General features: G+C 46.7%; 1 protein-coding gene across 1 annotated transcript in view; it reads left to right on the forward strand.

Moving 5' to 3' along the window:
• Positions 1 to 26588, forward strand: part of KCP (kielin cysteine rich BMP regulator) — a 103136-nt gene that overhangs the window by 45229 nt on the left and 31319 nt on the right. Inside the window, exons 21-35 of the mRNA XM_083460848.1 lie at positions 2295 to 2401; positions 3622 to 3715; positions 4152 to 4325; positions 5991 to 6073; positions 6255 to 6348; positions 7214 to 7396; positions 8615 to 8785; positions 10500 to 10676; positions 11559 to 11644; positions 13567 to 13657; positions 15355 to 15437; positions 16337 to 16510; positions 24855 to 25034; positions 25185 to 25455; positions 25761 to 25843. Of these exons, the coding sequence (XP_083316974.1) occupies positions 2295 to 2401; positions 3622 to 3715; positions 4152 to 4325; positions 5991 to 6073; positions 6255 to 6348; positions 7214 to 7396; positions 8615 to 8785; positions 10500 to 10676; positions 11559 to 11644; positions 13567 to 13657; positions 15355 to 15437; positions 16337 to 16510; positions 24855 to 25034; positions 25185 to 25455; positions 25761 to 25843 (2051 nt within the window). The remainder of the gene's footprint in view (positions 1 to 2294; positions 2402 to 3621; positions 3716 to 4151; positions 4326 to 5990; positions 6074 to 6254; positions 6349 to 7213; positions 7397 to 8614; positions 8786 to 10499; positions 10677 to 11558; positions 11645 to 13566; positions 13658 to 15354; positions 15438 to 16336; positions 16511 to 24854; positions 25035 to 25184; positions 25456 to 25760; positions 25844 to 26588) is intronic.

The following is a 26588-nucleotide window of genomic DNA, read 5'->3' on the forward strand; positions in this document are numbered from 1 at the left end:
GCGGCAGCAGGAGGCCCCATTAGCTAAAGTGGTGCTTCAGTTTAAGAACAGTTTCAGGTTAAGTACGGACCTCCGGAACGAATTAAGTACTTAACCTGAGGTACCACTGTATTGTATTTTTTTTAAAAAAAATTATTTGAATTTTAAAGGTGCGGCTTATTTGCCAGTGCGGTTTATATTTGGGGCAAAACGGTACTTTTCAAGCTTGGGTACATTGGCTGGGACTAGGGAGAGTTGTCTGTAACGTCTGAAGGGCACCCAAACCACCTTTCCTCTGCCTCCCATCCCAAATTTGCATTTGAACATCTGGAACGGATGTTGCTGCACATCTGGGCTGTTAATTCAAAACAACATTTTAGGAGCCGGAGGCAGTGAGGGACTCCAGGGGTCCCGGGAGCTTACCCAAAGTTTGATTTCCTTGGAATGAAGCCCAGCGGAGAATGTAGTGCCTTCAGTATGTATGGTTTTCTCTGCGCATATATACAACCTGAGTGTAAGACAGAGGGGCTCACAGCATTAACAGATATAATAACAATAACAACAACAATAATAATTTTTATTAATACTAATTTCATTTATTTATTTATTTATACCCCGCCACTCTGGGCGGCTTCCAATCAAGTGTTAAAAACAGTACAGCATTAAATATTAAAAACTTTTTTGAACAGGGCTGCCTTCAGATGTCTTTTAAAAGATAGGATAGCTGCTTATTTCCTCCACATCTGAAGGGAGGGCGTTCCACAGGGCGGGTGCCACCACCGAGAAGGCCCTCTGCCTGGTTCCCTGTAACCTCACTTCTCACAATGAGGGAACCGCCAGAAGGCCCTCAGCGCTGGACCTCAGTGTCCGGATAGAACGGTGGGGGTAGAGATGCTCCTTCAGGTATACTGGACCGAGGCCGTTTAGGGCTTTCAAGGTCAGCACCAACACTTTGAATTGTGCTCTGAAACTTGTGGTCGGAATTGTACTGGGAGCCAATGCAGATCTCTCAGGACCGGTGTTATGTTGTCTCGGCGGCCGCTCCCAGAGACCAGTCTAGCTGCCATATTCTGGATTAGTTGTAGTTTCCTGATCACTTTCAAAGGTAGCCCTAGGTAGAGCGCATTGCAGTAGTCCAAGCGGGAGATAACCAGAGCATGCACCACTCTGGTGAGACGGTCTGTGGGCAGGGAGGGTGTCATCCTGCATACCAGATGGAGCTGGTAGACAGCCACCCTGGACACAGAATTAACCTGCGCCTCCATAGACAGCTGCGAGTCCAGAATGACTCCCAGGCTGCACACCTGGTCCTTCAGGGGCACAGTTGCCCCATTCAGGACCAGGGAATCCCCCACACCCGCCCGCCCCCTGTCCCCCAAAAACAGTACTTCTGTCTTGTCAGGATTCAACCTTATTTACACTCTGCCCACCTGGCTGGGTTTCCCCAGCCACTCTGGGCGGCTCCCAGCAGAATACTAAAAACATGATAAAACATCAGACATTAAACAAGGCTGTGGGATGTGATCCATGAAAGACAGTAAAGTACAACATTCCTTGTACAGTGGTACCTTGTTTCATGAATGGGATCTGTTCCGGAGCTCCGGTCGCTGGCCGAAAAGGATGCTGGACAAAGTGCAGCGTCTGCGGTTTGCGCTTCTGCATATGTGCGTAGCGCAATTTAGCGATTCTGTGCATGCGCGAGCGCACTGGCGGAGAAAGAGGAGTGCATGGGGAGTGCACTGCCCCCGGAGGAGAACTCCATTGTCTCTTGAGACAGGTGGGTACCAAACAAGGTTCTTAGCCAGACCAGCACCCAGTAGGTGTTGAATTGTGGCTCTCCACGCTGGAAGAATGGCAGATGAAGGTGATCGATTACATGGAATTGGCGGAAATGACTGGCAGAATCCGAGACCAGGGATAAGAGTCGGTGAAAGAAGACTGGAAGAAATTCAAAGACTATTTACAGAAATATTGTAAAATTAATGAATGTTAGAAGTATGTTGGATAGAAAATAAGTGGTTTCCTGCTGTAATGCTTTAAGAGATATGAAAAAAAAATGTTTAATGGGCAAAAGCTTGATGGTAAGGATTTGCTGAACTAAAAAATTGAACTGGAATACAAAAAAGGGAGGTACGAGGAGGTCTGGGGAAATAAGCGTAAGGAAGATATGTTATGAAAATTAATGTGTTTTTAACTGTTTTTATTTTGTATGTTTTTCTTTTTCTTTTTCACTTTTCCTGTTATATTTTAAAAAAAACTTTAATAATTTTAAAAAAAAAATGAATTGTGACTCTCACCCTCTGCCTCCTCTGCAGGGTCCTGCTGCCCAGCGTGTCAGCAATGCTCCTACAACCAGCGGCTCTACAGCAACGGGCAAGAGTTCATCGACCCGGACCATCCCTGCCAGAGCTGCCGGTGTCTGGTGAGAGCCAGCAGGGGACTCAGCTATATTAGTCAAAAAAAACACTGTATTTTGAATGCGTTATAAACATGTAACACTAGGTGGCACTGTAAAGCCCAAAACTTTTCTATGCGATTTTACATTTTACATTACTTTTTTCCCCCTTTTGTTATAATGATTTAATTTATGACTTGCCATATTTTTCACTCCGTAATACGCACCTGGCCATAAGACGCACCTAATTTTTAGAGGAGGAAAGGGGGAAAGTCCTGGTTTTGCGGGGATTAGCTCACAGTTGTGTAGCTTCTTTTGCAAAGGGGAAAAATCCTGTTTTTGTGGGGTTCAACTCACAGTTCTGCAGCTTCTTTAGGAAAGGAAAGGGAGCCGTTTCTACAGTTTCCAGACAGATAATCTAATCAGCCAGTCCCATGTCGCTGGGGAAACAAACGGCCTATGTCTGCAGAACATTCAACAATGGAGGCCTGGGCAAGGGGCGGAAAGGGAGCCAGCGATCGACCGTACATTCGCTCCATAAGACGCACAGACATTTCCCTTTACTTTTTAGGAGGGAAAAAGTGCCTCTTACTGAGCGAAAAATACGGTATTTATTGTGGGTTTTTGCCTGTATGTAGATGCAGCTGAACGAACATCGTCCCAGCACGCCCAGAAGCCGTTTTTCTGGATGTTAGCTGTCTCACAAGCCAGATACAGCCATACCTTATGTTACGTCCGCTTCACGTTACGTCCTGCAGCAACCCGGAAGTACCAGAAAGGGTTACTACCGGGTTTTGCCGCTCGCGCATGCGCAGTAGCACAAAATGACGTCACGCACATGCGCAGAAGCGACGAATCGCAACCTGTGTGTGCACAGACGCGCCGCTGCGGGTTGCGCTCTTTTCATGTTGTGAACAGGCCTCCGGAACGGATCCCGTTCGCAACCAGAGGTACCATAGTGATTAAGTGGGCCTCTCCAGTCCTTACCAGTCAGCTGAGCAGCTCAGGTCTTGCAAAGTCTGTCCATCTTTGATCAGCTTTGTGAACTCTTCTGCAACCCCATCTGAAAGATATCTGGAGGCGTCCTGAGTCTGTCCAGTTTAGGCAGGGAACAAACAGAAGCAGAGACCGCAGTTTTGGGGCAGAACCACTTGTGCCGTGACCCACCTTGAGTTCTTTGGGAGGAAAAGGGCAGTATACAAATTTAATAGCAATAATAAACAACAATGCCTTATTCTCCACCGCAGGATGGCACCGTCCGCTGCTCCCCCACTCCTTGCCCCCCACTGACTTGTCCGCATCCGGAGAGGAGGCCTGGAATATGCTGTCCAAAGTGCCCCGGTGAGTCATTGAACGGGTAATTCCAGTTACAACCAAATGGGAAACAATTTCCACATAAATCAAAATCTAAAACTAAGAATACAGCAGAAGCGCTGAATCATGACCCGCGCATGCGCAGACGCACGAGTTGCGGGTTGTGAACGCTGCCGGTTACAAACATGCCTCCCACACGGATCACGTTCGCAACCCGAGCGTCCACTGTACTTTTATGTACTTTACACAAGATTGTGGCGTGTTTATTCTTTTAAGAGAGATAGAAGGGAACTTACCAGGAACCTAATAGTGAGAGGCTTACACGAGCCTGCAACCAGTTACCCGCAGTGTGTTTAAAAGGGGAATGTGAAACTCCCCAAGTAAAGGAACTTGCTAGCGCAAATTAGGAAGGCTATTAATAAACAGTATATCCTTTCCTGCCTCCCTGAACGTTCCCACACAGATTGCACTCAGGACAACCGAGTGGTGCTGGACGGAGAGGAACTGCCGAACCCACTGAACCCCTGCCAGGCGTGCCTGTGCACCGCTGGAGAACTGCGCTGCAAGGAGCGTCACTGCCCGGGGGCCCTGTGTGCTCACCCCTTGCCCGGATCCTGCTGCCAGAACAACTGCAACGGTGAGCATCTCCTGCACTGGGCTAGAATGCCACACACACACACCCCATCCCGGGAATCACAGAATTGTACATTTGGAAGGGGACACACACCCCACCAAGGGGTCATCTAGCCCAGGGGTCAGCAAACATTTCCAGCAGGGGGCCGGTCCACTGTCCCTTAGACCTTGTGGGGGCCGGACTATATTTTGAGGGGGGAAATGAACGAATTCCTATGCCCCACAAATAACCCAGAGATGCATTTTAAATAAAAGGACATATTCTACTCATGTAAAAACACGCTGATTCCCAGACCGTCTGTGGGCCGGATTGAAAAGGCAATTGGGCCAGATCCGGCCCCCAGGCCTTAGTTTGCCTACTCATGATCTAGCCCAAGCCTCTGAAAGGCAGGAATCACATCCAGAAAGTAATGTAATCATGAATTTGGAACAGGGCCGAATTTCAGTTTGATGAAGCCCTAAGCTACTGAAGGTAATGGGGCCCTTGATATGTCCAGCTGTCCTTTGTCAACAACAAATGGTCGCTGGTTTTTTGTGTTGAATATATGCTATGTGGTCATTTATGGACCTAATAGACCTAATATGGACCGAAAGCCATTTGCATATAACAAGATATGTATTTTATCAAAGTAATTGCTGAACTGAAATACTATTAAGAAGAAGTATATTAACAGTGAAATACAATTAAGAACAAGTATGTTGTTGTTGTTTAGTCGTTTAGTCGTGTCCCACTCTTTGTGACCCCATGGACCAGAGCAAACCAGGCACTCCTGTCTTCCACTGCCTCCCGCAGTTTGGTCAAACTCATGCTGGTAGCTTCGAGAACACTGTCCAACCATCTCATCCTCTGTCGTTCCCTTCTCCTTGTGCCCTCCATCTTTCCCAACATCAGGGTCTTTTCCACAAAGGCTTCTCTTCTCGTGAGGTGGCCAAAGTATTGGAACCTCAGCTTCAGGATCTGTCCTTCCAGTGAGCACTCAGGGCTGATTTCCTTCAGAAGGGATAGGTTTGATCTTCTTGCAGTCCATGGGATTCTCAAGAGTTTCCTCCAGCACCAGAATTCAAAAGCATCCATTCTTCAGCGATCAGCCTTCTTGATGGTCCAGCTCTCACTTCCATACATCACTACTGGGAAAACCATAGCTTTTACTATACTATACTACAAACATGAGTCTGACCAAACTGCGGGAGGCAACAACAACAATGGATGGACCCAATAGGTATCTCAACATGAAATAATAGGTGTAAATATATGGTGCAAACTGCTAATAATTATAAATAGCAGAATGTAGGCTCCCTGTATATAGAAAGGAGCAAACCAGGGATATTTGAGGGAGCAGGCTAGCAGGTGGGTCCCATTTCTTACATCATAGGAGCCTACACAACACAAAACACGGTTGCTGTATGTAGCTTTTATTTTATTTGTTTTTTATTTTGGAAATGTATATCCAGGTGTTTTTTCCTTTACATTTTTGGGGGGCCCCCAAGAGAGTGGTTCCCTAAGCTATAGCTTGTTGAGCTTATATGCAAAACCAACCCCGCCTAGATGCCGCCCCTGATCCCCACTTGTTTCCTAGTCTTGCCCCCAGTCAGCTCTGCTCCCCAGAACCACACAGACCCCTTTCTCCAACTAATGGGTCCCACTATTAACCCTTCCCTTCCTGCGCAGGCTGCAACTACGCCGGGAAGGAGTACCCGAACGGGGCGGAGTTCCCCCACCCCACGGACAAGTGCCGGCAGTGCCACTGCATCGTGAGTGCCAGGGTAGCGGGGAAAGGAGGGTGGGGTCTTTCCCCTTTGCAGTCACAGAAGGTGCACCCAGGGGCCATCTAGTCCAACCCCCTGCAAAGCGGGAATCCTAGCACTGTAGAATCACAGCACTTTACCAGCGCAACGCTCAGCCAGCTTTTCTTCCCCCCCGTCCCGTCCGCAGAATGGGAACGTCCAGTGCCTCTCACGCCGCTGCCCACCCCTTCTGTGCCCGGAACCTTTCCTGATGCCCGGAGAATGCTGCCCCCGGTGTCCAGGTAAGGAACTGCACCAGCTTCACCTTCCAGGGTCTGCCCGCTTCCCTGGCAATAATAATAATAATAATAATAATAATAATAATAATAATAATAATAATAAAGTTTTATTTATATCCCGCCCTCCCCAGCCGAAGCCAGGCTCAGGGCGGCTAACAACAATAAAACTGTACAACAGTACAACACAACACTCTAAAATCATTCATTATAAAATTAATTCAAATCAAACCAATGGAAACCATTGGGCCAGAGCTCCGCGAAGATTGCCGAAGGAGGGGGTCAGACTGCGCCTTGACCAAAGGCCTGGTGGAGCAGCTCTGTCTTGCAGGCCCTGCGGAAAGATGTCAAGTCCCTCAGGGCCCTAGTCTCTTGTGACAGAGCGTTCCACCAGATAGGAGCCACAGCCAAAAAAGCCCTGGCTCTAGTTGAGGCCAGCCTAACCTCTCTGTTAGGATGGGCAAGGGGTCCGATCCCCGAAGGGCTTGTTGCTTGCTCACTTATTTCCTAAGTGCACACCAACAGAAACTCTCTCAGCAGCTCATGCCGTAAGTATCGTATTTTTCGCTCCATAAGATGCACTTTTTTCCTCCTAAAAAGTAAGAGGAAATGTCTGTGCATCTTATGGAGCGAATGTTGGTCCCTGGAGCCGAATTGCCCAGGGGTGAAAAGCAGATTGTGCTTTTTTTTTTTAGAAAGAGGGAAGGGGGTGTGGAAACAAAACCGCTGAGCAGCTGATTGGTATAAATAATAAATTATTATTATTATTATTATTAACTTGACCTGTTCATCTTTTGTATGCCACTCTGAAAGCAAACTCTAAAAGGCCACCGCTTTCCAACTCTCAACGCTCCTTCTCTCCTCCCCGCAGCTCCCCCAGCCGGCTGCTTTTACCTGGGTGTCCCCTACCAGCACATGGGGCGGTTCTACGACCCGTCGGACAAGTGCCGCGACTGCATCTGCAACAACGGGACCATCACCTGCCAACGCCAGCCCTGCGCGCCCGCCCAGTGTTCCCACCCGCTGCAACTGGACTGCTGCCGTTCGTGCGACGGTGAGCGTTCGCTTCTGAGCTTATGCATGTGGGAATGTTCAAGGAAGCAGGAGAGGATATATTGTTTATTAACATCCTTCCTAACTTGGGTCAACGCTCAGAGCCTGGCACACACAGAATACACCTCATTGAGGTCAGGCTACAGGGAGTGGTGACAACTGGCCACACATCTGCCGCCAAGCCGGGATCAAGGTTCTTATATCGATTTACAAAGCCCTGAGCAACTTGGGTCCAGAATAGCTTGGGGACCAACTGGACCCTGAACTCAATGGCTCAGATCATCTGCAGAGCACTATTGGTCGTTCCTGAGTTAGTGAGGTTTGTTTGACAACAAATCTTTTTCTAGTGGCAGGGAGTTCCACAGGACTCGGCAGACGGCGCTGAAGGTTTCGTTTCCCGTTGTTGTCAAACAAACCTCACTAACTCAGGAACGACCGATAGCGCTTTGTGGATGATCTGAGCCATCAAGCTCAGGGTCCAGTTGGTCCCCAAGCTATTCTGGACCCAAGTTGCTCAAGGCTTTGTAAATCGATAGAAGAATCTTGATCGCGGCTTGGCAGCAGATGCGTAGCCAGTTGTCGCCACTCCCTGCAGCCTACCAACCTCAGTGAAGTGTATTCTGTGTGTGCCAGGCTCTGAGTGTTGACCCAAGTGAGGAGGACCAAAAACATACCCATTTTACGGGAGTTAAGGCTGAGGTTCATGTCCTGCCTTTTACAATAATTGCATGTTCAGCCGCCACAGGGGCCTATTGGCCAGTACCCGTGCTGTCACAAACACTACAGAAATCTCGACTTTCCCCATACTTCCATACGCCCCTTTGCCTTAATCCAGGGTTCAGCAAACTTTTTCAGCAGGGGGCCGGTCCACTGTCCCTCAGACCTTGTGGGGGGCTGGACTATATTTTGAAAAAAAATAATGAACGTAATCCTATGCCCCACAAATAACCCAGAGATGCATTTTAAATAAAAGGACATATTCTACTCATGTAAAAACACGTTGATTCCCGGACTGTCCGCAGGCTGAATTGAGAAGGCTATTGGGCCGCATCCAGCCCCCGGGCCTTAGTTTGCCTACCCATGCCTTGACCTATCAGCTACCTTCTCCCTCCCCACCAGCTTCCCTTCCAGAACCCAGGAGTCCTGGCTCCCAATCACCCCTCCCCTTTCTTCGTTGACTAGCCCTCCTCTGTGCTCTCTCTTCCCCGGCCGCCCCCAGGTTGCCTTTACCAGGCGAAAGAGCTCCCCAACGGAGAACAGTTCCCCGACCCCAAAGACCCCTGCAGAGTCTGCTCCTGCTGGGAGGGGAGCGTCACCTGCAAGGCCAAATCCTGCCCGCCATTGGAGTGTCCCTTCCCTGTCTCGGGACCTTGCTGCAAAGTCTGCGAAGGTAAGCGCTCTGGATGCATGCCAAAGAGGAAATACACACACACACACACACACAAACACACAAATACAGTGGTACCTCAGGTTGCATACGCTTCAGGTTACAGACCCTGCTAACCCAGAAATAGTACCTTGGGTTGAGAACTTTGCTTCAGGATGAGAACAGAAATTGTGCTCCAGCGGCGCGGTGGCAGCGGGAGGCCCCATTAGCTAAAGTGGTGCTTCAGGTTAAGAACAGTTTCAGGTTAAGAACGGACCTCCAGAATGAATTAAATACTTAACCCGAGGCACCACTGTATATATATATTTGTCGTTTAGTTGTGTCCGACTCTTCGTGACCCCCTGGACCAGAGCACTCCAGGCACTCCTGTCTTCCACTGCCTCCCGCAGTTTGGTCACACTCATGCTGGTAGCTTCGAGAACACTGTCCCACCATCTCGTCCTCTGTCGTCCCCTTGTCCTTGTGCCCTCCATCTTTCCCAACATCAGAGTCTTTTCCAGGGAGTCTTCTCTTCTCATGCGGTGGCCAAAATCTTGGAGTCTCATCTTCAGGATCTGTCCTTCCAGTGAGCACTCAGGGCTGATTTCCTTCAGAATGGAGAGGTTTGATCTTCTTGCAGTCCATGGGACTCTCAAGAGTCTCCTCCAGCACCAGAATTCAAAAGCATCCATTCTTCAAAAGATGGAGGGCACAAGAAGGGGACAACAGAGGACGAGATGGTGGGACAGTGTTCTCGAAGAGACCAGCATGAGTTTGACCAAAGTGCGGGAGGCAGTGGAAGACTGGAGTGCCTGGTGTGCTCTGGTCCATGGGGTCACGAAGAGTCGGACACGACTAACCGACCAAATAACAACAACAGTGGTCATAAAGTTATGTAACCCCTGCTACTGACCGCATGTTGCATGGATATACTAATTTGCGTTTGGCCCCCTTGATTCTGAGGGATAACTTTAAATCTCCATGGGAAGGGGAGATAGTGGAGGAAGTGCAGAAGTGCGGGTTGTCCTCCCTTTATATAGAGTCCATGACGTATAGCCACGCAAAGGCGGTGATCGCGCAAAGATTAAGGGATATTGCCAGACAGGAGGACATAGCCTGTGTGAAACCTGGGTTGTTTCTGGGGGAGCAGTTGTATCGGGCTGCTCCAGCTCGCTACCTGGCGGATATCCACTACATGGAATACCGCAGACTATTTACTGCGGCTAGGCTGAATGTTCTTGACTCGGCGGTCTTGAAGGGAAGATATGGAGGAGTCCCATATGACCAGAGATTATGCCACTGTGCATTGGGTGAGGTAGAATCCACAGAGCACATTTTATTGAGCTGTCCCTTCTACAACAATTTAAGACAGTATCTTATAACTCCATGCTTACCCCAGCTCAGTTCCCGACAAAGAGGAAAGCAGACAGCATATCTGCTAAATAAGTCTTCTGGGAAAACAACCTTGTCAGTGGCTAAATTTCTTTTCCTGGCACTCAGGTGTCGGAAACGTATAACTGAATGCTTTGACGTGGGTTATCTGTGAGAGGTCTAGTACTGTGGCCCTACCTTATTTATGTACCCCCTATGATGTTATAGTTTATAATTATTGTGTAATGTTTAATTCTGACTATCGGTCGAATAAAGGAAATTGATTGATTGATATACTAATTATTCCCTCTCGCCCGCCTGCGTGTGAGCCTGAAATTCTCTCCTGCCTTCATTTCTGCCACCCCAGGTTGCACGTACCTCGCCGAGGGCTACCTGAACGGCCAGGAGTTCCCGGACCCCCAGGACGCCTGCGGACTCTGCACTTGCATGAATGGATTCGTCACCTGCACCAAAAAGCCCTGCTACAAAGCGGGGTGCACCCACCCCGTCCGTGGGCCCGGCCAGTGCTGCCCTGTCTGCCATGGTGAGGTCAGAGTGCCGGGGCAAGAGGGGGGGGGGAAGAGAGGGCTACGGGCAGAAACTGGAGCGGACAAGGAAGAGAAGCATTCAGACCTGCCTCTGAAAAGCTGGAGAGGCTTTCTGAACATGCTCAGGGGCACTGTTTCCTGCAGAATAATAATAATAATAATAATAATAATAATAATAATAATAATAATAATAATAATAATATTTATATCCCGTCCTCCCCGGCCAAAGCCGGGCTCAGAGCAGCTAACAACAATAAAAGTGAAACAGCATTCTAAAATCAAATCATTTTAAAATCAATTCAAAATCAAATTAATGGAAACCATTAGGCTAGGGTTTAGGGTTCTATGAGGATTACAGAAGGAGGGGGTCAGACTGTGCCTTGGCCAAAGGCCTGGTGGAACAGCTCTGTCTTGCAGGCCCTGCGGAAAGATGTCAAGTCCCGCAGGGCCCTAGTCTCTTGGGACAGAGCGTTCCACCAAGTCGGGGCCATGGCCGAAAAGGCCCTGGCCCTGGTCGAGGCCAGTCTAATTTCCCTGGGGCCCGGGATCTTCAGAGTGTTTGCAGACCATAAGGTCCTCCGTGGGGCATACCAGGAGAGGCGGTCCCGTAGGTACGAGGGTCCTAGGCCGCATAGGGCCTTAAAGGTCAAAGCCAGCACCTTAACCCTATACTCCACCGGGAGCCAGTGCAGCCGGTATAGCACCGAATGAATGTGATCCTGCAGCGAGGACCCCGTAAGGAGTCTCCGCCGCGGCATTCTGCACCCACTGGAGTTTCTGGGTCAGTCTCAAGGGCAGCCCCATGTAGACCTCCAGACTGGAACTTGCAAAAGCAGGGAGTTCATCATTGTTCTCCTTCTTCTCCTGTCTCCACACAGGTTGCTCCTATAACGGCGTCACCGTTAGCAATGGGCAGAGCTTTGCTGACCCCGGGGACCCTCTCTGCTCCCAGTGTACCTGCAAGGTGAGTTGGTCAGGGGCTGAGGGATGTAAGCAGCTCAAAATCTGGGGCTGGGGACAGGGACACATTCTGTCTCTGGATCGGCCAACCCCACCTCGGTTGCAAAAAGAATTGTGGAACAGCAACTCCCCTTTCCACAATATCGCTTTGGGCTTTTCCACAAGATGGGATCATAGAAGCAGGGATGGATTTGAGTTTGAAGAGGCCCTAAACTCCTGAAGCTAATGGGGCCCTTGAGATGTCCAGCTGTCCTTTGTCCACAACAAATTGTCGCTTTTTTGTGTGTTGAATATATGCTAGATGGTAATTGATGGACCTAGTAGTTATCTCAAGCCATTTGCACATAACAAAATATGTATTTTATCAAAGTAATTGTTGAACGGAAGTACAATTAAGAAGTATATTAATTGTGAAATACAATTAAGAACAAGTATATTGATAGTGAAATAATTATTAAACTCTAACTTAAAATGACTTTTTATTCATAACAAGCTTAATAATGTAAACACATCGGCATTTGGCAATAACAAAAGTTCCTTTAGAAACACAATATACAAAGACTCATAATCTAATCCAGCCATAGGCAAACTTTGTCCCTCCAGATGTTTTGGACTACAATTCCCATCATCCCTAGCTAACCGGACCAGTGGTCAGGGATGATGGGAATTGTAGTCCAAAACATCTGGAGGGCCAAAGTTTGTCTATGCCTGACCTACTATATAGAAACTTGCTACAACATGAAATAATAGGTGTAAATATATGATGTAAACTGCTAATAATTACAGTGGTACCTCGGGTTAAGAACTTAATTCATTCCGGGGGTCCGTTCTTAACCTGAAACTGTTCTTAACCTGAGACCAAGGGAAAGAGACGGCGGAAGAAGATTGGAAGAAATTTAAAATTTATCTCAAGAAATATTGTAAAATTAATGAGTGTTAAAATGTTGACGTTATAAAAAAAGGGGGGTTACAGCCGTAAAAGACCAAGTAAAAGAAAAGAACAAGGGAAAATTAGATTAATGTAAGGGGGAGGATTTGCTGAAATGAATTTGGAAATAGGGATGCAGAAAGGGGAGGTACGGGGAAGTCGGTGAAGTAAGGTTTATGAAAAGAAAAGATTTGAAATTATACTTGTGTGTTTATGTGTTTGTTTGTTTGTTTGTTTGTTTGTTTGTATTGTGTATTGTATTGTATGTGTTTTTATAAATGTTGAAAAACCAATAAAAATTTCATTAAAAAAAAAGAAACTGTTCTTAACCTGAAGTACCACTTCAGCTAATGGGGCCTCCCGCCGCCAGAGCACGATTTCTGTTCTCATCCTGAAGCAAAGTTCTTAACCCGAGATACTATTTCTGGGTTAGCGGAGTCTGTAACCTGACGTGTATGTAACCCGAGGTACCACTGTATAAATAGCAGAATGTAGGCACCCTATATATAGAAAGGAGCAAACAAACTGTCTCTGTTTTTTGTGTTGAATATATGCTATATGGTAATTGATGGACCTCATAAGTATCTCAAGCCATTTGCACATAACATTTGCAACTAGTCCATTCAGAATGTAGGCACCCTATATATAGAAAGGAGCAAAGCAGTGATATTTTAGGGAGCAGGCTAGCAGACGGAGCCCATGACTTACATCATAGGAACCTACACAACACAAAACACTGTTGCTTTATGTAGGTTTAATTTTATTTGTTTTTTATCTTATATTTTGGAAATGTACCTCCAGTTGTTGTTTTTCCTTTAATTTTTGGGGGGGCCCCCAAGAGAGTGGGGCCCTAAGCTATAGCTTGTTTAGCTTATATGTAAAACTGGCACAGCATAGAAGGGAACCCGTGCATTGCAGAGGGTTGGACTAGATGACCCAAGGGGTCCCTTCGAAATCTACGATTTTGTGATTCTAACGCTCTGCTCCGTTTGCTACAGGCCGGCTCGGTTCAGTGCCTGAAAAAGCTCTGCCCGCCAGCCCCCTGTGCCTACCCTGTGCCCGGACCCTGCTCCTGCCCGTTCTGCCAAGGTCAGTGCCCCTTGGGCAAAGGCGCCCTACCCACTATGGGGCAGGGTGGGTGGTTTAGAGTGGAGTGGCTGGCTCCCCACGGGGGCCTCCTTGGCCCAGAGCCCCTCTGATCCAGGAAGATGAGCAGAGCAGCGAGATCCAGAAGAGCGGAACAAATTATATTTCCGTGGGGTCTCAGTTCGGAGGACGATATTTGGGCATTGAAATATCTGGGGGGGGGGGGCTGCCTCCGGAGATTTCTGGACTGAAGAAGGTCCTGTGTGAGTGTATGGAGGCAGTTGGAGGATGGATGGCGGCTAGCAGATTGAGGTTGAATCCTGACAAGACAGAAGTACTGTTTTGGGGGGGACAGGGGGATGGACGGGTGTGGGGGACTCCCTGGTCCTGAATGGGGTGACTGTGCCCCTGAAGGATCAGGTGCGCAGCCTGGGAGTCATTTTGGACTCACAGCTGTCCATGGAGGCGCAGGTCAATTCTGTGTCCAGGGAAGGTGTTTATCAGCTCCATCTGGTACGGAGGATGAGACCCTGCCCGCCGACTGTCTCGGCAGAGTGGTGCATGCTCTGGTTATCTCCCGCTTGGACTACTGCAATGCGCTCTACGTGGGGCTATCTTTGAAGGTGACCCAGAAACTACAACTAATCCAGAATGTGGCAGCTAGACTGGGAGCGGCCGCCGAGACCACATAACACCGGTCTTGAAAGACCTACATTGGCTCCCAGTACGTTTCCGAGCACAATTCAAAGTGTTGGTGCTGACCTTTAAAGCCCTAAACAGCCTCGGTTCAGTATATCTGAAGGAGCGTCTCCACCCCCATCGTTCTACCCGGACACTGAGGTCCAGCACCGAGGGCCTTCTGGCGGTTCCCTCCCTGCGAGAAGTGAGGCTACAGGGAACCAGGCAGAGGGCCTTCTCGGTGGTGGCACCTGCCATGTGGAACGCCCTCCCCCCCCAGATATCAAAGAGATAAAGAACTACCAGACTTTTAGAAGACATCTGAAGGCAGCCCTGTTTAGGGAAGCTTTTAATGTTTAATAGACGCAGGTGGCGCTGTGGGTAAAACCTCAGCGCCTAGGGCTTGCCGATCGCATGGTCGGCGGTTCGAATCCCCATGGCGGGGTGAGCTCCCGTCGTTTGGTCCCAGCTCCTGCCCACCTAGCAGTTCGAAAGCACCCCTAAGTGCAAGTAGATAAATAGGTACCGCTTTACAGAGGGAAGGTAAACGGCGTTTCCGTGCGCTGCGCTGGTGCTGGCTCGCCAGAGCAGCTTCGTCACGCTGGCCACGTGACCCGGAAGTGTCTTCGGACAGCGCTGGCTCCTGGCCTCTTAAGCGAGATGAGCACGCAACTCCAGAGTCGGTCACGACTGGCCCGTACGGGCAGGGGTACCTTTACCTTTACCTAGACTATTGTATTTTAATATTCTGTTGGAAGCCGCCCAGAGTGGCTGGGGAAACCCAGCCAGATGTGCGGGGGTATAAATAATAAATTATTATTATTATTATTATTATTATTATTATTATTATTATTATTATTATTCCGCAGAGGGCATCAGGTGGGCAAAACTGGTTCTAGGCCAACGGTTCTTTAGGCACCAGGTGAAAAGACTCTTTTTTAACCAGGCCATTGGCAGACTAACGCCCGATGCCCTTTTAAATTATGGGGTGTTGGAGTCCTTCCTTGTTCCTTCCCCTGCAGGCTGCAGTTTCCAGGGCCGTGAATACGGAGAGGGAGACAGCTTCCCTGCCCCCAACAAGCCTTGTGAGGAATGCCGCTGCCTGGTAAGTGTTGAGATTTACCTCCTGTGTTTCTTGCTTTGCAGCGGGTTGGTCTAGAGGACCTCTTAGGTGCCTTTCAACCCTGCACTTCTATGTTCCTGTGATTCTAGGACTGGACTTCCGCCAGTCTATAATAGCATCCAACTCTACTATTTTCCATGAACCCACCTCCCCCCCCCCCCCCAGTCTTCAGACGCAGATACCACAAGCTGATTCTCCTTTTTGCCCCTAAGGCCCATTCCTATCACTAATGGTTTAATTAAACACATCACCTTCTCCATCTCAGCCAATTCTCAGGGAGGCTCATCTGAACAAATGTGGTTTCGGCAGACGCCGAAAAGAGTTCCTTTGATGGCGCTTGCCTGGTGTCAAGTGGCAGGGAGTTCCAAAGTTCTGCCACACTAAAAGTTTGATTTCTTACAAATGCAGCATGGTGATGGTGTAACAGTGCCAGTTCCATCGACCGAAGTAGTGAAATGGGTGCTTTGGGGGGGAAGCGATCTCTTCATGCAGGGCAAACTACGGAAATAAATGTCAGGATAAAATAAAACGGGGGACTCAGCTAAATTAGTCAAAAAGCAGAGTTTGGAATGTGCTATAAACATGCAACACCAGGTGGCGCTGGAGAGCAAGGGAAAAAATCTAAGTGATTTTCCATAGCGTTTTTTTTCTTTTAACAATTTAATTTCTGACATATTTAAGGGTTGTTGTTTTTTGCCCCCTGTGTGTAGATCTGCCCTGGGACAGGGAAGTGGGTGTGAGGGCTCCCTATGCATGCAAGGGGGCAATCTCCATGGGGTGTCTCCATGCTTAGCAAAGGGGCTGGACCCTCAGACGCCACCAGGTGTTCCAGGTACCCCACACCTTATACTCACACTTGGCCCTCTCTCCCCGCTTCCCAGAGAGGCGACGTCTCCTGCGGACCCAAGCTCTGCCCCACGGCCCGATGCCCTCACCCGTTGCGCGACCCTTGCGGCTGCCCCACCTGCGACGCCTGCAGCTTCCATGGGCGAGACTGTGTGGACGGCGAGAGTTTCCCTGATCCCCGGGACCCCTGCAACCAGTGCCAGTGTTCGGTAAGCAGGGGTGCCGGAGGAGAGAGGTGGGAGAAAATTCTGCTGGGGGGTTTGGTACGGAGGCTCAAACCAGATTCCCCATTTGTTAGGCCTTCTGTTTGGAAATGCGTGGCAGGATGTAGTCCAAAAAGGTCAGGGAGAGGGGTTCCATTAGCACACTCTAAACCACAGAGCCTTGGGCTTGCCGATCAGAAGGTCAGCGGTTCGAATCCCCGCGACGGGGTGAGCTCCTGTTGCTTGGTCCCTGCTCCTGCCTACCTAGCAGTTCAAAAGCACGTCCAAGTGCAAGTAGATAAATAGGTACCGCTCCGGCGGGAAGGTAAACGGCGTTTCCGTGCGCTGCTCTGGTTCGCCAGAAGCGGCTTAGTCATGCTGGCCACATGACCCGGAAGCTGTACACCGGCTCCCTCAGCCAGTAAAGCGAGATGAGCGCCGCAACCCCAGAGTCGGCTACGACTGGACCTAACGGTCAGGGGTACCTTTACCTTTAAATTATTATTATAATTTTTATTTATTTATGCCCAGCGCATCTGGCTGGGTTTCTCCAGCCACTCTGGGCAGCTCCCAACAGAATATTAAAAACACAAGAAAACATCAAACATTTAAAAAATTCCCGAAACAAGGCTGCCTTCAGATGTCTTCTAAAAGTCAGAAAGTTGTTTATTTCCTTGACATCTGGTGGGAGGGCGTTCCACAGGGCAGGCGCCACTACTGAGAAGGCCCTCTGTCTGGTTCCCTGTAACTTGGCTTCTTGCAGTGAGGGAACCGCCAGAAGGCTCTCGGAGCTGGACCTCAGGGCTGGGCGATGGGGGTGGAGACTCTCCTTTCGGGCATTCAAGGTCAGCACCAACACTTTGAATTGTGCTTGGAAATGTACAGGGAGCCAATGTAGGTCTTTCAAGACTGGGGTTATGTGGTCCCGGCGGCCGCTCCCAGTCCCCAGTCCAGCTGCCGCATTCCGGATTAGTTGTAGTTTCCGGGTCACCTTCAAAGGTAGCCCCACATAGAGCGCATTGCAGTAGTCCAACCAGGAGATTACCTTATCCTCCACAAACTCATCTAATCCTCTTTGAAAGCCACCCAGGTTGGTGGCCTTTGCTGCCTCCTGTGGCTGTGAGTTCCATAGTTTAACGATACATTGTGTGAAGAAGGTAGCCCCACGTAGAGCACATTGCAGTAGTCCAAGCGGGAGATAACCAGAGCATGCACCAGTCTGGCGAGACAGTCTGTGGGCAGGTGGGGTCTCATCCTGCGTACCAGATGGAGCTGGTAGACAGCTGCCCTGGATGCAGAAGAGACATCATCTTGGCCGCTTCATCTTTCCCACAACCATCTCCTGCCATCGCCTCAGCATCTCTCATCCAACCACAGTCCTTGGAACAATTTACTGAACCCATGTTTTTTTACTGCATTTCCCGAGCGCTCCTTGCACCTTAACAGAGGATGTTTTCAAGACTAGCAGTCAGCATTAGGCTTCCCCGAAACGGGTTCTTGCTAGTTTTGTGGTCAGACATGAAGCTGGCCTCCCTGATGACGGATTTTGCAGGATTTCTACCTCAAGGAATTTGGTATGGATGGGGGCTGAGTGGTTTGCCCTCCCCAATTTGGGAAAGACTTGCTTAATTCTTTTTTTTTTTTTTCATGCGTAATTTTTATTAGTTTTCAAAAGTCAAAATACATAGCAAACTTAATCAAAACTCATATCTGTCACTTAAAGAAAAGAAAAGAGTTGACTTCCTTCAGTCATTTCACGAATCGTCCAAAATAACATTAAACAATAAATCCGCATTTCCATATTTGTAAAGCCATAAGTCATTCTCATCCATCCATTTTCTTTTAGCTTTACCCTTTTCTCTTACAGAGCTTCTTGGAAACCTACTAGTGTTGTCTGTTCATCGATTAAACTTTTCAGATATTTCGTGAAACTTTCCCAATTTTCAACAAACCTCTGATCTTTTGTATATCTAATTTTACATGTCATCCTGTCCATCTCTACATATTCTAATAATTTGCTTCTCCATTCCTCCGTTGTTGGGATACTCTCCTGCTTCCAATTTTTTGCTATTAGGACCCTTGCTGCCGTTGTTGCGTATTGGAACAATTTGTAATCTTTCTTCTTGATTTCTTTTCCTACCAGACCTAACAAGAACGCCTCTGGTCTTTTATTGAAGGTATATCTTAGCATTTTTTTCATTTCATCATATATACTCTCCCAGAACCTTATGACCTTTGGGCATTCCCACCACATATGGTAGAACGTGCCTTCCCTTATCTTACATTTCCAGCATTTGTTGCAGGATCCATACATTTTGGCTAACTTAACCGGAGTCAGGTACCAGCGATAAAACATTTTCATTAGGTTCTCCTTAAGTGTCACACAGGCCGTAAATTTTAGATGTTGTTTCCAGAGTTTTTCCCACTCTTCATAATAAATATTACGGCCAAGGTCTCTGGCCCAATGGGTCATTACCGCCTTAACCTCCTCATCAGCTAAGTTCCAGTCCAGTAAGTACTTGTACAGTTTAGATAATATTTTTATGTTACTCCCCAGAACCTCAGATTGGAATCTAGAGTTTTTGTCGGCATAGCCTTTGTCTTTTACGTCTTTCCTGAACATATCATTTATTTGGTGGTAGTGTAGCCAATCGTATACTTGAGATTTAACCTGGTCGTACGGCCTCATTTTCCATTTTCCTTCCTCCTTCATGAGCAGTTGTTCGTAAGTTGCCCAGTTGGTTCCCATATTGATCTTTTTGATGGCCATTACCTCTAATGGGGATAGCCATTGGGGGGTTCTGGGTTCTAACATCTCCTTATATCTTTCCCAGACCTCCAACAAAGGGCCCCTGAATACATGGTTCCCAAATCCTGTATGGCCCTTCTTCCGCCCATGCCACAGATAAGCGTGCCACCCATATCGGTTATCGTGACCCTCTAAATCTAGCACTTCCCCATCTTCTAATTTTATCCATGTCTTTATCCAACATAGGCTGGATGCTTCGTAATAAATCCTCAAATCGGGAAGGGCGAAGCCTCCTCTTTCTTTCGTGTCCGTCAAAATTTTAAACTTTACTCTCGGCTTCTTTCCTTGCCAGATAAATCTGGAGATGTCTCTGTGCCAGGCTTTAAATATCTTAGTACCCTTAATGATCGGGATATTTTGGAAGAGGAACAAAACTCTTGGAAATACCGACATTTTGATTGTGGCTATTCTACCCCAAAATGACAGTCTTAACCGGCCCCACGTTTCCATGTCCTTCTTAACTCCTTTCCATACCGTTTCGTAATTATTTTTGAAGAGATCTATATTTTTTGGCGTAACCCATATCCCTAAGTATTTCACCTTCTTAGTTACCTCTATTCCTGTTTCTCTTTGTAGTTCCTCAATTTCGGCTGCCTGCATGTTTTTAGCTATTATTTTTGTTTTTCTTTTATTTAATCTAAAGCCTGCAACCTCCCCAAATTGATCAAATTCTCCGAGTACCTTTTTTGTTGATTCTAATGGCTCTTCCAACGTTACAACCAAATCATCTGCGAAGGCTTTAGTTTTATGCTCATGCTGGCCGACCCTAATACCTTTGATTTCTTTGTTTTCTCTGATGGTTTTTAGTAGGACCTCTAATATCGTTATGAATAACAGTGGGGACAGTGGGCATCCCTGTCTTGTTCCCTTGGTTACTGTTATTTCTTCCGTCTCTACGTTGTTTATTATTAATCTTGCTTTTTGTTCCGTATATATTGCTTTAATGCCGTTAAGAAATTCAGTGCCCACTTCCATGTAATCCAATTGTTTCAATAGGAATTCCCAATTTACGTTGTCGAACGCTTTTTCGGCGTCCACGAATAGCAGTATGCCTTGTTTGTCGCACCTTTCTGTTAGATATTCTATAATATTTATAATATTTCTTAGGTTGTCCTTCATTTGCCTGCCCGGCAAGAAGCCGGCTTGGTCTCTATGGATGCTATTTAGCAAAATGTCTTTAAATCTTCTTGCCAGGACTCCCGCAAAAATCTTATAGTCTACGTTTAGTAAGGAAATCGGCCTGTAGTTTTTAATTTGATCTAATTCTGAATCTTGCTTTGGAATTAGTGTGATCAGTGCCTCCTTCCACGTCTCCGGTATTTCTCTTTCCTTCAGAATAATATTCATTACTTCTTGTAAGGGATATAACAGAGTCGGTTCCATCTCTTTGTAATATCTACTAGTGAACCCGTCTGGGCCCGGGGCCTTCCCGTTTTTTAGGTCTGTTATTATTGCTTTTATTTCCTCCACCTTGATCGGGGCATTTAATTTCTCTTTGTCTGCCGGGGGAATCTTTTTTATATTCTTGGATGTTAAGTATCTCTCTATTTCCCTCGTTTTATTCTTTCCTGAATCTCTGAAGAGTTCCCCATAGAAATCCACAAATGCTTTTCTTATTTCTTTAGGTTTATTTATTTCTTCTCCTTCCACCACTATCCTATTTATCGTATTCTGTTCCTTCCTTTTTTTCAATTGCCAAGCTAATATCTTCCCCGTTTTGTTGGCGTGTTCGAAATTCCTCTGTCTCAATCTTTTAATTTTCCATTCTATCTCTCTATTTATCAGCATTGTATATTGGGATTGTAGGACTTTTATGTTCTCTTTTATTTTCTTATTTTTTGGGTTTTTGATTAGCTTCTGCTCGTTCTCTGCTAATTGTTGCATAATTTCTTTTTTCCCTTTTTCCCTTTTTTTGTTCTTGATTGCGCTCTGTTGAATAAAGAAGCCCCGCATTACCGCCTTTCCTGCGTCCCATACCACCTTAGGTTTTGTATTTTTGCCTAAATTATCTTCAAAATATTCTTTTAATCTATTTTGAGCCTTTTCTACTATCTCTTGGTCATCTAACAGGTAGTCCTTCAATTTCCATCTAAATAGTCTGCTTTCCTGCTCTTTCAATTCCATTTTTATTGGATTGTGGTCTGAAATGGTTCTGGCCTGAATCTCCACCCGTAGAGATCTTAGAACTAACTCCTTCGAGACCCATATCTGATCTAGTCTTGATGATGAGTCATTAGGTTCTGAATAGAAGGTGTATTGCTTTTCTAGGGGGTATCTAAACCTCCAAATATCTACCAAGTTACAGTTTTGGACCAAGGAGAAAAAGGTTCTGGGCAGCTTTCCTTCTTTTCCTTTTGTGTCCCTCAATCTATCCACTTCTAACGACACCACTCCGTTCATATCGCCTAATAGTATGATTTTTGGTCGGCGTAATCAAATAACCTTTCTTCCAATCTTCCGTAGAATTCTGACTTATTTACATTGGGCGCATATATTCCAACTATTATAATCTTTTCTCCCTGCCAATTTATTTGTACCGCTGATATCCTTCCTTCTTCATCTTTGAAAAGGGATTTCGCTTCGATTTGTTTCTTTATATAAATAACCACTCCTCTCTTTTTACTCTGGTCTGAGGATATGAACTCATTCCCCAATCTTGGATTAATCAGAGTTCTTTTATGTTTCCTCGCTATATGTGTCTCTTGGAGACAAATGATATCTAATCCTTCCTTCTTCAAAACATGCTCAATTCGATTCCTTTTCCCTTTGTCATTCATCCCATTAACGTTCCAACTTAATATCTTTAACACCATTGCGATTTAATTAAGGAAGAGAGATAAAAAAGAAAGAGAAAAGAAGAGAGGAAACAACTATTGATTCTATTTAGACTTCGTCTTCAGACCCTCCTCCCTCCCCCCCCGAGCCCCCCGAGCCCTCCGCCTCCCCCCCCAAATCTCCCCCCGGTCCCACTCCCCCCTCCCCCACCTCCCTTTGCGGTTTCAACTCTTTATATTTCCTTAGGAATTTGTCTGTTTCTCCCGGATTTGTCAGTTTTTGTCTTTTACTCCTGTATGTGAAGGAGACGCCTTCCGGAAACTCCCACTTAAACTCGATATTATTTCTTTTAAGTATCTGTACTAATTCTTTGTAGGAGTCTCTACGTTTTAGAAGCCTCACCGGAATATCTTTGAAAATTATTATGTTGTTTCCTCCAATATTTAACCTTTTCTCTCTGCTCTTATGTAGGATCTTATTTTTTATTTCCTTGTCTTTGAATATAATTAAGCAATCTCCTACAAATTTTTTATTCTTTGGGAGTTTGGCTTTTAACCTGAAAGCTGATTGTATTGCCTTTTCTACTTCTTCTGTTGGTAATTCCAACCAGAGGGCTAGTTCTACTGTTATTTTTTCCTTTATGTTTTCCCCTTGACCTTCAGGTATGCCTCTCATCCTAAGATTAGCCTCCCTCTGTCTTAATTCGTTCATAGCAATCCAATCTTTTAAATCCTCTTGGCTTTTGTTTAAACCCAGTATCTCGGCTTTGATTCTTTCTTCCTCGCATCTTACTTCCTTCAATTCTACTTTTGTCTTTTTCAGACCTTCCTCCACTTGCTTAATTCTTCACACACTTGGACACCATCGTATTGATGCTATTATTAGTACTGCAGCTATATTATTGTTATGGGTGGGTATAAATAAATTATTATTATTATTATTATTATTATTATTATTATTATTATTATTACTCTTATTACTATTATTATTATTATAGTGCCCCCTTTCTTTTTTATATATAATTTATATTAATTTCAACATACCAATAATTATTATATCATTCCACAGAACTTCACATCTTATACAATCTTTTTGGACTTCCATCAGCACCTCTGATGATCCACCATTTTTATCATTTCTTAAATTCCTATTGCCTTTAATTATCTTAACTCACAATCCACCTCTTTAAACATTTTTGCAATAATTCAAATAATTTACCTCACCAAACTTCTTGCAAACCTACAAACGTAATCTGGTCATCACAGTTACTTTTCAAATAGTCCGTAAATTTACACCAGTCTTCTGAGAATCTCTGGTCCCGCAGGTTTCGAATTCTTCCGGTTAGTTTATCCAATTCTGCATAGTCCATCAATTTCACCCTCCATTCTTCTTTTGTCGGTAATTCTTCTTGCTTCCATTTTTGTGCCAATAATATTCTTGCTGCTGTCATTGCATATAAAAACAACTTACAATCCTTTCTGTTTATATCATCTCCTACAATGCCAAGTAAAAATGCTTCTGGTTTCTTAATAAATGTATATTTCAACATTTTTTTCATCTCATTATATATAATCTCCCAGAGGTTTTTCACCCTTTTACATTCCCACCACATGTGAGAAAATGTTCCCTCTTTTTCTTTGCATTTCCAACATTTATTACTAACTTTATACATTTTAGCTAATTTAATGGGTGTTGTAGTTCCCCCCTTTCACCCTAAAACCCCAGGGCGGGCTCCTACAATTCAAAATACAACAATTTAAGAAACTTGCAGCAAATACAGTCGCAAAGCGTAGCATCTAATAACGATGACATCTGATGAAAGAAGAATGGAGGATGAAATCAATGGACTATGCAGAATTAGATAAACTACAGTGGTGCCTCGCAAGACGAAATTAATCCGTTCCGCGAGTCTCTTCGTCTTGCGGTTTTTTCGTCTTGCGAAGCAAGCCCATTGACGGATTAGCGGCTATTAACGGCTTAGCGGCTATTAACGGCTTAGCAGCTTAAAGAAAAAGGAAACAAACTCACAAGAACTCGCAAGACGTTTCATCTTGCGAAGCAAGCCCATAGGGAAATTCGTCTTGCGGAATGACTCAAAAAACACAAAACCCTTTCGTCTAGCGAGTTTTTCATCTTGCGAGGCATTCGTCTTGCGGGGCACCACTGTAACAGGAAGGATTCGAAACCTGCAGGACCAGAGATTTTCAGAAGACTGGAGTAAATTTATGGACTATTTAAAAAGTAATCGTGATGGACAGATTATGCTAGTAGGTTTGCAAAAAGTTTTGTAAGGTGAATTATTTGAAATATTGCAAAAAAGACAATGAGGAGAATTATTAGTTAAAGGTAATATGAAATTAAGAAATGCATAATAAGTGATAGAAATGGAAAATCATCAGAGGTGTTGACGGAAGTCAAAAAAATATTGTATAAGATGGGAAGTTCTGTTGTATGAATGTTAATTAAGATGTTAAAAACTAATGAAAATGTATTAAAAATAATAATAACAACGATGACATCTAATGAGAAAGAAACAGGAGTTCATACAATTGCTTATACGCTGAATGTTCTCTCTCATGCACACATGGCCAACTGGTACCTTCTCCCTGACTTTGGAGCCGAGAGGCAGCGTGGCCTAGTGGGATGGATTTTATAGGGCGCAAATGATGATTGTCACCAATTCCTGGGGGCAGCCCATCTCTATGAACATGTCTGCAAATGCCCAGGATGTAAACCACAGGGCCCTTGTCCCTTCCCTGCCCACAGGCTGGCACTGTGACCTGCTTGCCCGCTCCGTGCCCAGCTGTGCCCTGCCAGAACCCCGTCGTGCCGCCCGGGCAGTGCTGTCCGAAGTGCACGGGCGCCTGCCGTTTCCAGGGGCGCCTCTACAAAAGCGGGGAGGCCTTCGGCTCGCCGCAGAACGCCTGCCACACGTGCACTTGCCAGGTGAGTGAGGGCAGAGGGATTGGCACCTACAGGGGCAGGTGGGCTCCCCCAGCCTCGTTCAGCACCCCCAGTCATGGCAATGAGCCAATGAGTCTTCTGCATGCCAAGCAAGTGCCCTACCCCCTGAGCCGCCTCCCTCCTTCCTCCCAGGCCGAAGTCGTGACTTGCCAACCCAAGCCCTGCCCGCAGCAGTGCACCCACCCTCTGCCCCCCGACGCTCCCGCCTGCTGCCCCACCTGCGACGGCTGCCTCCATGAGGGCCAGAAACTTGCCAACCGGCAAGTCTTCACCCCAGCCTCGGACCCTTGCCGGCACTGCAGCTGCCTCCGTGGAAACGTGCTATGCAGCCCGGTCCTCTGCCCCCAGGCGCCGTGCGCCAGTCCCGTCCGCAAGCCTGGGCAGTGCTGCCCACAATGCCCAGGTAAGCCGCAAAAACCAGTCCCCCAGAATCTGCTTTTATTTATTGCATCAATGTGCCGCCTTCCTCTCCAAGGAGTTCCAGGCGGCGTTCTTGGTTTTCCCCGATGCCACATTTAATGCCCGCAACAACCCTGTGAGGTAGGACAGGCGGAAAGATGCAGCGGTTGACCCAAGCGGCCGGGCCGGGTGGGGATTCGAACCCGCCTCTCCCAGGTCGAAGCATGTCGCCTCGCTGGCTCTCAGTTTTGAGGCTGGGGCGGACGAGGGGCTGTTGGCAGACCCCTAACCCCCCTGTCTCCCCGACAGTGTGCCAGCACGGAGGCCGCGAATATCCGGAAGGCTCCCAGTGGCTCTCGCCGTCGGACCCGTGTCAGCAGTGCTCATGCGTGGTGAGATCCTCTGCCCTCCGGTCCCTGCTCCTCACAGAGGGCCATATTCCCTTCCCAGCGACTTTTTGGGGGCCGCAGGCCAATTGGAGGCGGGGCCAGAGGCAAAAGTGGGAGGGGCAAGGAAGGGCCTTTGGTGCGGCACTTTATTGCTTCGTCAAACTTAAACGCCGCTTGATTATAAGAGAAAGGAAACCTCAAAGTGGTCTGCGAAAAAGGATATGTCAGATTATTATTATTATTATTGTTATTATTATTGTTGTTGTTGTTGTTGTTGTTGTTGTTGTTATTATATTGAATTTATATACAGTCATACATCAGGTTACAGGTGCTTCAGGTTGCGTTATTTCGGGTTACTTCCGGCTTTCGGGAGTTGCGCATGCGCAGAAGCACTAAATCGCACTATGCGCAGAAGTGCCGAATCATAACCCGCGCATGCGCAGATGCGCTGCTGTGAGTTGCGAACGTGCATCCCGCACGGATCACGTTCGCAACCTGAGCATCCACTGTACTGCCCTGTACCTGGAGGTTCACCGAATAAAATCAAGATATAAAACCACAAAATGCATAATAAAAATTAAAATAACAACCCAATAGCCCTCCCCCAATTTTTTTTTAAGGGCATAGGATGTCAATCAGATCAACCAAAGGCCTGGCGAATTTCCCTTGGGAGAGCATTCCACAGGAATTAATGAGGCTTCAAGGCTTGTAAGGAGATTGAAGGCTTCCAAAATTAACGAGAGACTAA

The sequence above is a fragment of the Podarcis liolepis genome (genome assembly GCF_965112155.1).
Source record: "Podarcis liolepis genome assembly, chromosome: 10".
Classification (NCBI taxonomy): domain Eukaryota; kingdom Metazoa; phylum Chordata; class Lepidosauria; order Squamata; family Lacertidae; genus Podarcis; species Podarcis liolepis.